The sequence below is a fragment of the Macaca mulatta genome, chromosome 1 (genome assembly GCF_049350105.2).
Source record: "Macaca mulatta isolate MMU2019108-1 chromosome 1, T2T-MMU8v2.0, whole genome shotgun sequence".
Classification (NCBI taxonomy): Eukaryota; Metazoa; Chordata; class Mammalia; order Primates; family Cercopithecidae; genus Macaca; species Macaca mulatta.
Window position 1 is genome coordinate 108,306,481 of NC_133406.1, and position 15,717 is coordinate 108,322,197.

Consider the following 15,717-nt stretch of genomic DNA (forward strand, 5'->3'; position numbering starts at 1 on the left):
CCTGAGCCTACTCATCACCCATTTGTACAACAACTGACTTTTATACCCAATTTCTCAGAGTTCTTTCACCATCTTATGTGATCTCTTAGGAAACCATTCCCTTTCATAGAATTTTATCTAAAATGTAATGTCTAAAACAAAAGAAACATTTAAAGCATGGCCAAATAGAACAGAAGGGTGGAAACTCATTATTTTCTAGATAAATTCATCATATCAAAGCAGCTGCAGGTCTCAATAGCATTTTGGCAACATTTTTATCTAGATAAGGATTGGCAAACTTTTTCTGTAAATGGCCTGATAATAAATAATTTAGACTTTGTGAGGCTCATATATTTTCTGCTGTAACTCCTTGACTCTGCTGTTACAGTGAAAAAAGCAGCTGTGATAAGTGAATGACCATGGCCATGTTCCAATAAAGCTTTGTATATGGACATTGAAATTTAAATTTTATGTAATTTTCATGTTTCAAAAAATTTTATTCTTTTGATTATCTTCAACCATATGACAATGTAAAAGCTACTCTTGGCTCCTGGACTGTACAAAAACAGGTGACAGCCCAGATTTCGCCCACGGACTACAGTTTGCCAACTCTTGAACTAGATGACTCAAATAGCAAATTGTCCATTCAAATTTCTCTCTCTTCCATGTAGCTTGTGTTCTTCTACCCTGTGTTTTATATACAGGGTAAATTCATGTTTTTGTTTTTTCTTTCAGGGACACGATAGGTGTGAGTGAAGAGACTCTGAAGGAGTTTAGTACAATCTATAAGTGAGTATAATTTCATAGTTAACTGCTTCTTTGTTTTTCAGACTATTCAGAATGAGGCTACAAATAATGTTTCTCTCACTCTATGAGGCTTGATGGAATCTTAAATGAAGACCTAGATATGCTCATTAGCTCCAGTCATGGCTTTCTGTGAGATTTTCAGACTTCAAAAAATATGTTTCTTCATTCTCAACATTTTGTGCTTTTCTTTCTATCCATTAGGTTAAAAAAAATGTACAGGACACAGACAGGCTTTCTATTCAGTCCTCTGATAGCTTTATGACAGGTCAATAAAGCTTCAGCTGACACAATAAGACATATTCCTTTCTGTTCTCACTTGGTTTTTCTATTGAGCTTGACAAAAAAACTTTTTTCTTTTTTTATTCTTTAGACACTTTGATGAGAATTTGACAGGGCACTTGACTCACAAAGAGTTCCTGTCCTGCCTGAGAGGACTCAATTACTATTTGCCCATGGTGGAGGAGGATGAACATGAGCCCGAGTTTAAGAAGTTCCTGGATGCTGTGGATCCAGGGAGGTAGGAACAAGACTAGGGGATCAGACCACAGCAGGGATGGGGGTTTGGAGGGAGAAGCACAGAGAGTAAAATGATCCATAAAACATGAAATTAACTCATCTGAGAATAGGAAGAAATAGGCAACCATAAATGAATTAGGCAGCTCTTGGTGCCCTTTCAAGATTAGCTCAGCAGTAAATTGTGCTAACTTTAACTCAAGGACTAGCTTTACAATTTCTCCAATTCATGATTTATGTTCAATCTATGAATTTCAGTTGCTTTTATGGATGAGACTAGAGAGAAGAATCCCTTCATGTATGTGAGATTTTAAGGAGACATAGGTGATTCAGAGACCAACACATGGGGTTGGGGTTGTTATGTGCTTATGGGAGTGTGTTAGATCATCAAGAGATCAAGTTACTGTTAGGGACTAATTCTTGCTAGTACTAAAAACCGAAGAAGCAGAAATTATTTGAGGTGCTGATGGAAAATTTCAAAATTCACCGAGAATCAGGCTGAATGACCCATGTTGAAACAAAGTCTGGAGCTTAGTAAACAGTGTGTATTTGGCTGTAAAATTGTGATGAAGGGGAGCCAAAATGGAGAGCATAACCCATCTCATCCTAGAAAGCTTAGCTGGAAGAGGCACTTGGAGAATCTGGCTTTCCTCTGTTTCCACAACACTGAGTAGGATATAAAAGGGGCCTTCCTTCTCTGCCTTGAGAAGGCTCAGCTCCTGATCCATTTCTCCCACAGGAAGGGCTACGTCTCACTGGAGGACTATACCGCTTTCCTGATTCACAAGGAGTCAGAAAACATCAAGTCCAGCAATGAAATAGAGAATGCTTTCCAAGCCCTGGCGGAGGGCAAGTCATATATTACCAAAGAAGACATGAAGCAGGTCTGATTCTGGTTGCTTCCACTATTACACTGTCATCCTAATTTGAATTTTGGTCATCTCAGGCCCGGTGGCCTACTTTGAAAAAACCCACCCACTTTTTTTTTTTTCAGACCTCCCCTTGCACAAGATGTCATTTGGTTTGGTCACCACTTCAATTTGTCTTGACCCAACTCAAAAATGTACTGTGGTTCTCTATTGAATATGAGAGTCCATTCAAAATCTGCAACTCGGTTTTTAAGGATATTTCTCTTTTTTTCTCATTAATTCAAAGAGCATTTATTGAATGCTTACTATGTTCCAGGCATGAGGAGTGCAGTTTAGTAAGACACAGTCCCTAGACTCAGGTGTAGTGGGGAAGACAGAACTTTACAAGTTAAAAACACTGTGACAGAAGCAAACACATCTGTCATGGGAACAAAGATGTGGGGGATTTTATTACAACCAGAAGTAATCTCTCTTCTCTCTGATTCCAAGAGCTTTCTTCATTCCTCTCCTTAAAATACTTGCATCAGGGAAGGTATCATCTATGATTAACACAGGGTGAGTGTTGAAGGACGTGCAGGAACTCATCAAGTGACCAAAGGAAAGCTTAAGTGTTTCAGGCAAAGGCAAGTGTGTGTGCAAAGGAACTTGAAAAAACATGTTTTCCTAATACCTAAAGTAGGAAGATGGTAACAGGAAGTGAAAGGGAAAACAATTAAGCAGAAACCAGATTACAAAGGGTCACATACACAATGGTATCATTTTGCACAAACTCATCCAATTGTCTAAACTCATCAAACTGTACACATTAAAGGTACAATTCTTTATCAATCATAACTCGACAAAGCTGTTACAAAAAGAAAATGATGTGGTCTTTCAGACAATATCTGGAACCCACCATCCACCCACCCACGTGCTAACTTATTGGAATCTTTAGGGATCTACTTGGTAGTCAAACAGCACAGCCAAGAGAGGAACTCTTTGGCATAAGAGGATCATAAGTTCAAGTCTCAGCTCTGCCACTTTCTGGCAGTGTGACCACTGGTGAGTTATTCTACCTTCTTGAGTATTTTACCTTACTCATAAAACATGCTAGTCCCCACATCTCAAAGCAGCCAGGAGGATGAAATAGATCAAGTGGTCAACAAATGTTGTTAGGCATATAACTCCCTCTATTTAATAAAACAACTTTAGGGAATGAGATTTACAGAATAATCAAAGTAAGTAAGCTCTTTTTCAAGAAAGGGCTGAGATTAAAAGTTAAGTTACTCATTAGATGTTATACATTTATGAGAAAAAAATTGTGTGTAATAGAAACAGCGCTTGCATCTTCCAGAGACTCTCCATCTCCTGCATTTAGGGCATAATATGGGAAGCCCCAAGGAACCAGCTATTTTGAATCCCTATAACCGTATTTTTCTCTTTTTATACTTTTCAGGCCCTTACCCCAGAGCAAGTGTCATTCTGTGCCACACATATGCAGCAATATATGGACCCACAGGGTCGAAGCCATCTCTCTGGCTATGACTACGCTGGCTTCACCAATTCCTATTTTGGCAACTCATAAGCAGCTCCTCGTGGATCATAGAAAATCTTAGTGTTGTGGGAAATTTACTGGGGGGTGAAGAGTACAGGCAAATGTGGAAGATAAAAGATGGCCTCGTGTGTGTGTGTGCTTGTGTTTGTGTGCATATTACATTTATTGCAGGATCTTAAAAAATCTCAAGGGTGGGAGATAGAAAGGTTAATAGAGTTGGAGGAGTGGATGCTATTTTGTATGCAACTAGTCACTGCTGAGGCGTGTCAAAGTTTCTATTTTTTATTTGTTCTGTTTTGCATGTCTTTATCATTATGCTTTATTCCTATTATATAGTAATTCTTTTTAACAATATTTTTGGGGCAAAGTTAAGTGAAATGTTGAGCTTCTATATTTCTGAGAACTGTACTTATATAAGAGTGGGCAGCTAATTTTACTGTAAAGAAGGGCCATGGTATAGTAAATAAATAAAATCCAAGGCAATTTGCAAACAATTTTTTTAAACTTTAGAATGTGTTTAAATTTAAATTTGAAAATAAAGATATTTGATATTCTGGAGAACATGAATATTTTAGTTTGTACAATGAAACAACACACAGATCAACATAACACCTGTTTTCTTCTTAACATTTTTTTCCATAATTCAAAATTATGGTAGCTGTCATTACTCTCAGAATGACAAAATTCCAGCATAGCAGGGCTTTCTCTTGTTCTCCAAGCACCCGTATTTTCTCTTAAGTTTTAATGTAACAAAAATAATACTTCCATATCCAATTAAAGTAAGTTAATAGAATTATTTATAAAATTAAGAATTAATTTTAAAAAAGAAGAGGTGATAATATCTTCATAAATTTTCAGGCCAGGTTTAGTCTGAACAGGTTTACATGCCGACATTCTGATTTGATTTATAAAAGGTAATGGTGTCATTAGCTGGTGAGAATTCTTAGATCACTTATTTGCTGTGTATAAAACTGCTAGCATTCTGCACAAATAGTCCCCAATTACCAATCCATTAATGTTGCCCCTTGATTACCATCTTAAGTCTCAGTCCCTTCCTCTGCATAGAAATGAATCTGTGCAGGACAAATCCTGTCATAAGAGCCTTTTTCTAAACAAAAAAATCGTTAAAGCTAAAATGTTATCATTGATACTAACAACATACAGGTATTTTAGTGACTCTTTTCTTAAATTGTCAAATACTATGGAATATAACAAGCAGAAAGTATTTTCAAAATTAATGTTCACAAATGTCTAAATTGTCTAATTATGAGTTACCAAAAATAGTACAGTTGGAAAAGATATAGGCCATCAAAAATTAGCATTGTTTAATATCACAGTTATCATGTATGGATAGTCTAAAACTATTTGTGCTGAAAATAATCACAAGCAAAAGTGGATGTGGTTCCATTCCCCCAATGCTAACCCTGCCAAAAATTTTCAAGACCTAGATCAAATTATTAGTCATTTTAGTGGGTCAAATGTGTGTACCCGGAAGAAGAGTTTGCCCTTTTTAAGCACATAGTCACATACTTAATCAAGGGAGGAAATTTGAATCACCAAACGAGATTTTGAAGACTATTATGTTTTCCCTATCCCAGATCAATTGTTTCAAGGTAGAAACAAATATAGATTCCAGAAACACCTATTTTGAAAAATACCTCCAAGTGATTTTATACCCTTCCATACTTAAGACTACTACATGTGGAAGTTAGACCATTAAGTATTACTTAGCAATACTTGAAACATCCTTACTAACCTTTGGTCACTATGCATTTAGGCAATGTTATGCTGGGCAGACTGAATGAATTGGTGAAATGAATTTGCTCACATGGCCTCAGTGCAATGAGAGATTACTTCTCCCTATATGGAGAACTCTAGAGTAGATGACCTTCTCCCTGATGAGGCCCTTTTGGCTATCTGACTAACTCATCTACTTGTCTTCATCCTGTTCTCTGAGATCTAACTTCCTTCCTCTCAAATTCAGTTTTCATCAAATTCCAACTAGAGGATGTGTTTCTTTCCTGAGAGCATAGAAAAATATGGATTGCTGTCTGAAAAATATCTTCTCAGCCTAAGTTCTTTCCTCGTCTCTCAAGCCATGCCTCACTTCTCTCTTACTGCCAAATCCTATGAATTCTACCTTCTCAAAATCTCATGTTTGTGATTTCCTTCAGTCTCTGAATGTCACTATCCATATTCAAGCCTCTTTGCCTTTCTTTAACCTGATATCCATGGATTTCTTGCTGATCTCCTTGCCTCTGGTTTCTCTCTGCTGAAATCTATCATCCCCTCCGCTGCTAGATTCATCTTCCTAAATCCCTTCCCAGATCCACTCTCTGTTCAACGTTTTATTGTGCCTTATCTCCTATAGACAAAAAGACCATGTCTGAAGCAAGGTATTCAAATTCTTTCAACAAGTAAGCCTTGACTCAAACTAACTTCTCAACATCATTTGTGAGGTGTTTCCAGCCCCTCTGAATAACTCACACACTCTGAAATGGGCCTATATTGTCTTACCATCAAGCCTTTGGCTTTTATGTTCTCTCTTCTGATAATGTACTTCCCCCCGTCAGTGCATTCAAAGCTCATCCATCCTTAGGGAACAAGTTCAAATACTATTTAAGACATGAAGTCTTCTCTGATCCTCTACCTAGAGTAAACTCTACCTGAACTAAAAGGCAGTATCTTTTTCCTTCTCACATTTTAATAGTAGCAACTGGAATTTGTTGGAAGATCACTATGATCCAAGGGTTGTGCTAAATTCTTTGTATGTATGATCCTGTTTAGCCACCAACACAAAACTGAAGTTATAACCATTTTAAAGATAAGAACTCTGAAGCTGAAAAATGTTAAATAACTTACCTAGAGTCACACAGCTAGTAAGTTGAAGAGTTTGGATTCAAACTCCTGCTTGACGGTCTTGTGAGTTCATGATACTTTCTCAAATAATATCTGCCACTATATATAACCATATTATATGTGGAAAGTGAAATAGGCAGAATAGATAGTTTTGCAATAGATTCAAAAGAACAGTATCCAGTTTGGTGAGTGACCCAAATGAGAAGGGTCTTTAACATGCAAGATTCTGAAGCTATCAGAGAGCGTTAACAATTACCAAAAAAAAGGAAGTAAATATATTTTCTGAAATAGAATCCACCCAGCTTGGAAAACCAATTAAAACAAAAAGGGCAAAGTAATAGAGTCAGAGATAGGAAGGACAACTATATAAAAAGATGATTCCATGTTTTTGCTACTGTCAATAGCACAATGATGAACCTATAAGCACATGTGCCCCACTGTATATGAAATAAAAGTTGCAATTAAAAAAATAGTAAAAGCATAAAAAGATGAAAGACACCCAGTGGGAGTAAAAATGACCCACCTGTTCATTAACAAAGCTTTAAACTAACCTGTCAAGCTGATATTCACCAGGTTTCCAATCTTGGAAGAACATTACAGGTCAAATAGTCTAATTATGTAATGATTTTAGAAATCTCTACAGTATCCCTGATAGGCTCCTGCCAGCCCTGCCTTGAACTTGAACACTCCAAACTTTTGTTCAGCTCGATTAAAAAATTCTTGATTACCTTAATTAAATTTTTTAATTCTTAATGGGTTTCAGTAACTAGGGGTGGCATCTAAGAGGCTGAAAGTTAAAATTCAGATTTTGGGCTCATTTTGAGTTGTGCACAGTGAGCAGGCAGGAAGCACCGCCTTTGCATTTCCAAGCAGTCGGGGGGAAGGGCAAGAGGCAGGATAAGGCTTTTCCAGATGATTGGGGGTAGGAAAGCTTTGGCCTGAGGACTTGAATACCTGGCCCTTTGGCTTGGGTTCTTGGTCTATGCCCAGCCTACACAGAAGAAAGTGTCCTATTGGTGTAACCTTCATTTTTTACCCAGCAATCTCCCTCTGAAAGCATTCCTCAGAGCAGTCTGTACAGCCCTATTCCTTAGACTATAAACAATGGGGTTAAGGAGTGGAGTCACTACAGTATAGGTCATGGCAATAAGCTGATCTCTCTCAAGAGAGTAGCTGGCTTTGGGCCTCAAGTACATGAAGGAGGCACAGCCGTAGTGAATAATGACCACTGTGAGGTGCGAGGCACAAATGGAGAAGGCCTTCTTCTGCCCCTCTGCAGAGGGGATCTTCAGTATTGCCGCCAAGATGTAGGCGTAGGAGATGGTGATGAAGAAGAAGGAGACCAAGAGGACCAGAAGACTGAGGATGAGGATCCCCAGCTCACTCAGGCCTGTATCCCCACAGGCTAGGCTCAGCACTGGCGGTGTGTCACAAAAAAAGTGCTGGATTTCATGGGAGCTGCAGAATGAGAGGTGGAAAATAACTAGTGTCATTCCCAGTCCAAAGAGGTATCCAATCAGGAAGGAAGTAACAACCAGCTGGGCACAGAGGTTAGGATTCATGCGGCTGGCATAGTGCAGTGGGGCACAGATGGCCACATATCTGTCAAAGCCCATGGCAGCCAGAAGGAAGCAGTTAGTACAGGCCCATGAGGCAGAAAAGAACATCTGGGCAGCACAGCCCACATAGGAGATAGCCTGGTCCCCCATAGCCAGGCCAAAGAGCATCCTAGGGATGATGCCCAAAGTGTAGCAGGTCTCGGAGAAGGATAGGAAGACAAGGAAGAGGTACATGGGAGTGTGCAGATGGCTATCCAGCCGAATGGCTATGATAATGAAGACATTGCTGGTCAGAGTGACGAGATACAGAGAGAGGAACAAGGCAAAGAGAAGGTGTTGCAACTCCCCAGAACCGGAGAAGCCCAGGAAGACAAAATCCCTCCAGGAGGTTACATTGGTTTGCCCCATTCTGAGAGATATATCCCTGATAGATTTGATGATTTCTTCCACCTTGCTAGTAGGTACCTGGCTTCTTTAAAAGGTGGATGATATGGATTCTTTTTCTCTTGTTCCTGTTGTAACTTAAAAAGGAAGCTCTGATTTAGACTCTACTCAAACTTCAAAAAAGTATTTGTTAGACACAAATGTATGGGTCCATTCTCATATGACTGTATGTACATATACATATACACAGATACACAATCACAGACATTCATATGCACATATTTGTACACAAACATACATATGACTACATACATGCAGGTGTATATATGCTTTATAGCATTTACACATAATTATGCATATTTTACACATTCAAAACTATAAATTGTACATTTGATATTAATGGCCATATCCACGAATATATCAGGCATGCACACACATTACAAATACATATGTATTTAGAGTGTGCAAATTCATAGATACACACATCACATATAAAGATACACACACAACATATACGTTTATATTGTCTTTATACCTACACTGTCATGTGAAAATACACATACGGAAACACCCGTATTGCTTGTAAGAACTTTGTGGGTAGGTGGGGAGACTTGATCTTAATGGATTTTGTTTTATAGATCAGGTACAAAGACTAAGAGAGGTGAAGTGACTTTCTTGAAGTCACACAGAACCAGGATTAGAAAACAGGTATGGTGAGTCTTAACCTATCCTTATTTTCCCCACGCAATGATGACTCTCTTTAGAGACTATGGAACACACACTAATATGAACATAGAATAAGAAATAGCTTGTTCAACAATAATCACTGTATCTATACAACCCCTCTTCCATGCCATTTTACCCTTTCCAAATTCCTTGGGCAGAGTAGGGCAGGCTCCTTTTACCTGGGAATCTATGTTGAGCACTGAAGAAAAAGCCAGAGCTCGAGGCAGGTTGTGCAGCAGGCATCTCTCAGCCCAAAATCAGGTACTGCTGCCTCCAAAAACTCTACTCTAAACCAAAGCATAAGTCAAGGGATGATTCTCCCCTCGCCTGAACAGGCTCACACTGACCTGAAGAGGCTCATAAAGCAAGTCCTGCCTTTTAGTTGCCATGCACTAGACTGCCTCCCAGCAGGCTAGCCCACAGGAGAAAGACCTGAGATGCATTTTGGAATCTCCTATTCTGAGCAGTGTGATGTCTCCAAATGATACCAAGAAACCTTCTTCCACACCCCTAGTTCCAGGTGGTAAATAATATCTTCTTCCATCCAAACAGCTTCTTTCTCGGAGGACTCCCTAGTCCCAATGGGTGCTGTCTCAGGAAGCGCATCTAATTGTGTTTTTGTGTCATTAGTTGGGAATACCCTTTTGGGGAAAGCAGAAAGGGGAATGTGAACAAGAGATACTAGGATCATGATTTAAATAATAAATATGGTACCATGTGCTAAATATTACATTAATTTTTTTCACAAGATAAATCTCTTTTAAAATTTACAGCAGCCTAGTGACATAGTGTTAATAGTTACACTTTATAGAAGTATAACTGAGCTTAATAGACTTTAAATAACCAGTCCAAAATTACAGAACTAAGGACTTATGCCTATACATTTATACCATAAGATGTATAATTTAAAAATGAAACAAGAATTCAGCTGTTCCCCACTGTTGTCTCAAGAGCTTGATATAACTACTTTGGATATGTGTCTGGTTTTAAAGTCATTCTGAAGAAAATTCTGATCTCTTTCAGAGTCAATCTATTCCTGCATCCTCATTTGTCTATTCAATTTTTTACTCAGATGCATCATTTTAAAAGCCACTTTACCTTATTTTCATCTTCTTCCTTTGTTTCAACTATGCTGCAATATCTGCATCCAGACATGTGATATATGTGATATAATCTGATATAATCTTCACAATCTGAAGGTGATATTTCTACCTTCAGATTGTTCTGAAACCTTAAAATGTCCCAGAAGTCTACCTACAACTAGGTTAATCTGACTTGTCACTCTTAAAATGCATGTGTCTCTGATATACTAATCGTGTAAATAGTTGCACCTTCAACATACATCTTCACTCATTGACTGATTTAATAGAAACAACAATGGTAATTGGCAACATGTATTCATCACCAGATATCGACTAATTTCATTATATGAATTTAATAAAATATATAAGTAGTAGTATTATTCCTATTTTTCCTATAAGAAAACTGAGGCATGAAAAATATTAAATAACTTACCCAAGATAACACAGCCAATTGGTGATGCAGTGGCAAGTAGACTTAAGAAGCCTTTCTTTTGTTCACCATACTATTTCCCAGGATCCTGCTGTGGGGTTAGGAAGATCCAAAAGATGAGTTAGATGTCGGAATAAAATAACAATTAATTTTATAACTATTTTTCTTGCAATGTTGTTTTAGTTGTTGGTCTAGGAATTACAGCATGTATTTTTAACATAATCTACTTAAACTTAACATTGAATTATTTCCAGTTAAATGTAGAAAATTTGCAATGTTTTAGTCCCAATTATGTAAACCTACTGACACGTCGTCGTAATTTTTGAACAGGCATATGCTATCATAAAGAAATTAAGAGAAAATTACCTTTGTGCATAATCTTTTATATTTAACCAATGTTTATCATTTTCAGTGCTCTTCATTCTTTCTCGTATAATCAGATTTTAAGTTCCTTCAGCCTTAAGGATTTCTCTTAGTATTTCTTATGGTGTAGTTTTGCTAGCAATACATTATCTACCTTTTTATTTATTTGAAAATATCTTCACTTTTTCTTTATTTGTAAAATGTACTTTTGCTGGATATAAAATTACTAGTCATCAGGGCTTTCTTCTTTCATCTTTCTATGCCATTTTCAATGTCTCTGTCTTCAAAAGTTTCTGTTGAGAATGCTATCATTAATTGTATCATTTTTCTACCCTTAAGTGATGTGTCATTTTTCTCTTTTTGCTTTAATATTTTCTCTTTACTATAAGAAATTTAACTAAAATATACTCAAATGTACCTTATGTGTTTCTCTTACTTGTGGCTTATGGAACACCTTGAACTAGTAAATTAATATTTTCCACCAAATTTGGGAAGTTTTCTGCTATTATTTCTTCAATATTTTTCTTTATCTTTTTATTTTTTGTTTTTACAGACGTATAGGGTACATGAGATATTTTGTTACATGTATATAATGCGTAGTAATCAAGTCAGGGTATTCAGAGCTTCTGTCACCCAAGCACAATACATTTTTGTTAAACATAGTCACCCTATTCTGATATCAAACATTGAATTTACTCCATCTCACTGTGTATTTGTGCTGGGTGATGGTTATTATTGTGTCAACTTGATTGGATTGAAGGATGCAAAGTGTTGTTCCTGGGTGTCTCTGTGAGGGAGTTGCCAAAGGAGATTAACGTTTGAGTCAGTGGACTAGAAGAGGCCGACCCACCCTCCATGTGGATGGGCACAATCTAATCAGATGCCAGTGTAGCTAGGATAAAAGGCAGAGGGGTGTGGAAGGACTAGACTGGCTGTCTTCTGGCCTCCATCTTTCTCCTGTGCTGGATGCTTTCTGACCTCGAACATCGCACTCGAAGTTCTCCAGCTTTTGGATTCCTGGGCCTGCACCATTAGTTTGCCAGGGGCTCTCAGGCCTTCAGCCACAGACCGAAAGCTGCACTGTTAGCTTCCCTACTTTTGAGGTTTTGGGACTCGGACTGGCTTCCTTGCTCCTCAGCTTGCAGATGACCTATTGTGGGTCTCCACCTTGTGATTGTTTGAGTCAATACTTCTTAATAAACTCCCTTTCATATATACATCTATCCTATTCATCCTGTCCCCCTAGAGAACCCTGACTAATGCTATTTAACAAAATTATCTTCATGCAACCCTTCCTCCTGACCCTTCCCAGTATTTTTAATCTATCTTTCCAGTATCTACTTCCATAGGATCAAATTTTTAGCTCCCACATAGAAGTGAGAACATGCAGTATTTACTTTTTGTGTGTCTGGTTTATTTTACTTAAGATAATCACCTCCAGTTCCATCCATGTTGCTGCACATGGCATGATTGCATCCATTTATGCCTGAATATTGTTTCAGTGTGTATACCTACCGCATTTTTGTTTTTTATGCATTCATCCATCTATGCACACTTAGCTTGATTGCATATCTTTGCTATTGTAAATAGTACTACAATAAACATGTGAGTGTAGTAGTTATCCCTTTGATATATCCATTTCTTTTCCCTTATATAGATATCTAGTAGTGAGATAGCTGGATAAAATAGCTGAGAACTCTCCATACTGTTTTCATAGTGACTGTACTTGTTTACATTCCCACTAGCAAATATGTGAAACTTTCTCCATATCCTCACCAGCATGTTATTTTTAATGACAGCCATTCTGACTGAGGTAAGATGATATCTCATTGTGGTTTTGATTTGCATTTGTCTGATGATTTTTGGTGTTGACCATTTTTTCATATACTTGTTAGCCATTTGTATACCTTCTTTTGAAAAATGTTTATTCATGTTCTTTGCCCACTTTTTAATGGGATTATTTGGGTTTATATTCCTGCTGAGTTGAGTTGCTTGTATATTCTGGATACAATTTCCCTGCAAGATAAAGAGCTTGGAAATATGTTCTCCCATTCAATAGATTGCTCTCTGCTTTGTTGATTGTTTCCTTTACTATGCAGAAGCTTTTTAGTTTAATGTGGTCCCATTTTTTTGTTGTTGTCACCTGTTCTTCTGATGTCCTAGTGATAAATTACTTGCCTAAACCAATGTCCAGGAAATGTTTCTCTAGGTTTTGTTCTAGTGTTTTATCATTTAAGGTCTTATGTTTAAGTCATTAATCAATTTTGAGTTTATGATGAGAAACAGGGGTCTAATTTCATTCTTCTGCATGTGGCTATCCAATTTTTCCAGCACCATAAATTGAAGAACATGTCCTGTCTTCAAGGTAAGTTCTCATTGGCTTTGTTGAAGACCAGTTGGCTCTAAGAATGTGACTTTCTTTCTGGACTTTCTATTCTATTCCATGGGTTTTTGTGCCTTTTTTTTTTTTTTTTTTTTTTTTTTTTTACCAACAGCACGTTGTATTGGGTACTATATCCTTGTAATACATTTTGAAGTCAGGTAATGTGATGCCTCCAGCTTTGTTCTTTCTGCCCTGAATTGCATTAGCTATTCATGCTCGTTTGGGGCTTTATATAAATTTTAGAATTTTTTTTTTCTTGTTCTGTGCTATTATTTCTTCCCATCCATGAGCATGGGATGTTTTGCCATTTGTTTGTGTCATCTTCAATTTCTTTCATCAATGTTATATCATTTTCCTTGTGGAGATCTTTTACCTCCTTGGTTATATTTATTCTTCTGTATTTTTTGGAGGGGGGTAGGTATTATAAAGGTTGTTGTCTTTTGATTTCTGTATCAGCTAGATAATTATTGATATATGGAAATGCTACTGAATTTTGTACAAAATCTACTGATTTTGTACCCTGCAACTTTACTGAATTCAAATCTAGTAATTTTTGGTGGAGTCTTTAGATTTTGCTATATGTAAGATTATATTAACAGCAGAGAGGGAAAATTTGACTTCCTCTTTTCCAGTTTGGATGCCTTGGTTTCTTTCTATTTCCTAATTTCTCTGGCTGAAACTTCCAGTGTCATGTTGAACAGTTTTGGGGAAAGTGGGCATCCTTGTTTCGTATCTTAGAACAAAGGCTTTCACATTTTCTTCATTCATATGATGTTTGCTATGGGTTTATCATATATAACGTTTATTATTTTAGGATATGTTGCTCCTATGCCTAGCTTGTTAAAAGTTTTTATCATAAAGCAATGTTGAATGTTAGCAAATGCTTCTTCTACATTTATTGAGATGATCATATGGTTTTTATGCTTCATTCCGTTAGTGTGAAGTATCATGTTTATTGATTTGCATATAATGAACCATCCTTGCATGCCCAGTATAAATATCAGTTGATCATTGTATATACATTTCTTATGAGCTCCAAGATTCCATTTGCTAGTATTTTCTTGAGCATTTATGCATTTGTGTTCATCACGGTATTGGCATGTGATGTGCTGTTGTTGTTGTTGTGTCTTTATCTGGTTGTAATATCAAGGTGATCCTGACCTCACAGATGAGTTGGAAAAAAATTTCATACTATTTAATTTTTTAGAATAGTTTCAGAAGAATTGGCATTAGTTCTTTGTACATTTAGTAGAATATACCTGCGAATATATATGCTCTTGGGCTTTTCTTTGTTGTGAGAATTTTATAACTGATTCAACTTCCCTACTTGATATTGGACTGTTCAGGTTTTCTATTTCTTCCTGACTCAACTTTGGGAGGTTGTATATTTCCAGGATTTATACATTTCCTTTAGGTTTTCCAGTTTGTCAGCATATATGTCAGCATAGTGTGTGATGATCTTTTGAATTTCTGTCTTACCAGTTGAAATGTCTTCTTTTAAATGTCCAATTTTGTTGGAGTCTTCTCTCTTCTTTTCTTCATTAGTTGAGCTAGTGGTTTATCAACTTTTTTTGTCTCCATAGAAAACTAAATTTTCATTTTGTTGACCCTTGTAATTTTTTAGTCTCTATTTCATTTACTTTTGCTCTGATCATTATTCCTTCATTTATTCTGCTAAATTTAAGTTTGAATTGTTCTTGCTTTTCAAGTTCCTTAAGGTGCATTGTTAGACTGTTAATTTATCTTTCGATTTTTTTGATGTAGGCACGTATTGCTATAAACTTCCTTCTTAGCACTACTTTTGCTGTATCCCACTGGTTTTGGTGTGTTGTGCTTCCATTTTCATTTGTTTCATGATTTTTAAAAAATTATTCTTAAGTTTTTCCTTAAGGCCAGTTTTTTTCTAAGCAGCATATAGTTTGATCATGTTTTTAAATTCATTCACCCATTCTATATTTTTAAGTAGAAAATTCAATCTCTTTACGTTCAAGGTTATTAGTAATTGTGAGGCTGTCATATCATTGGTTGTTTTCTGTTTGTTTTCTATATTCTTTGTTGCTTTCTTTTTCCTATATTGACTACCATTTTGATTTGGTGGATTTCTGTAGTGGTATCATATGAGTCTTTTCTCTTTATCTTTTGTGCAATTGCTTTACTAGTGAGTTTTATATGTTCAGATGTTTCCATGATGTTGTCCTTTTGCTTCCGGATTTAGGACTTCCTTGAGCA

General features: G+C 36.8%; 2 protein-coding genes across 2 annotated transcripts in view; one reads left to right on the forward strand and one right to left on the reverse strand.

Annotated features, from left to right (window-relative positions):
• SPTA1 (spectrin alpha, erythrocytic 1) overlaps positions 1-3,763 on the forward strand; it is a 74,919-nt gene extending 71,156 nt beyond the window's left edge. Inside the window, 5 exon segments of the mRNA XM_077982523.1 lie at positions 715-768; positions 1,157-1,303; positions 2,039-2,183; positions 3,604-3,663; positions 3,665-3,763. Coding sequence (XP_077838649.1) covers positions 715-768; positions 1,157-1,303; positions 2,039-2,183; positions 3,604-3,663; positions 3,665-3,763 — 505 coding nt within the window.
• OR10Z1 (olfactory receptor family 10 subfamily Z member 1) lies at positions 2,482-9,691 on the reverse strand. Its single transcript, XM_077941629.1, has 2 exons — positions 9,558-9,691; positions 2,482-8,641 (listed from the first exon to the last, which is right to left on the reverse strand). The coding sequence occupies exon 2, from the start codon at positions 8,526-8,528 to the stop codon at positions 7,587-7,589; it is 942 nt and encodes a 313-aa protein (XP_077797755.1). The 5' UTR covers positions 8,529-8,641; positions 9,558-9,691; the 3' UTR covers positions 2,482-7,586.
• Positions 9,692-15,717: the final 6,026 nt, after the last annotated feature.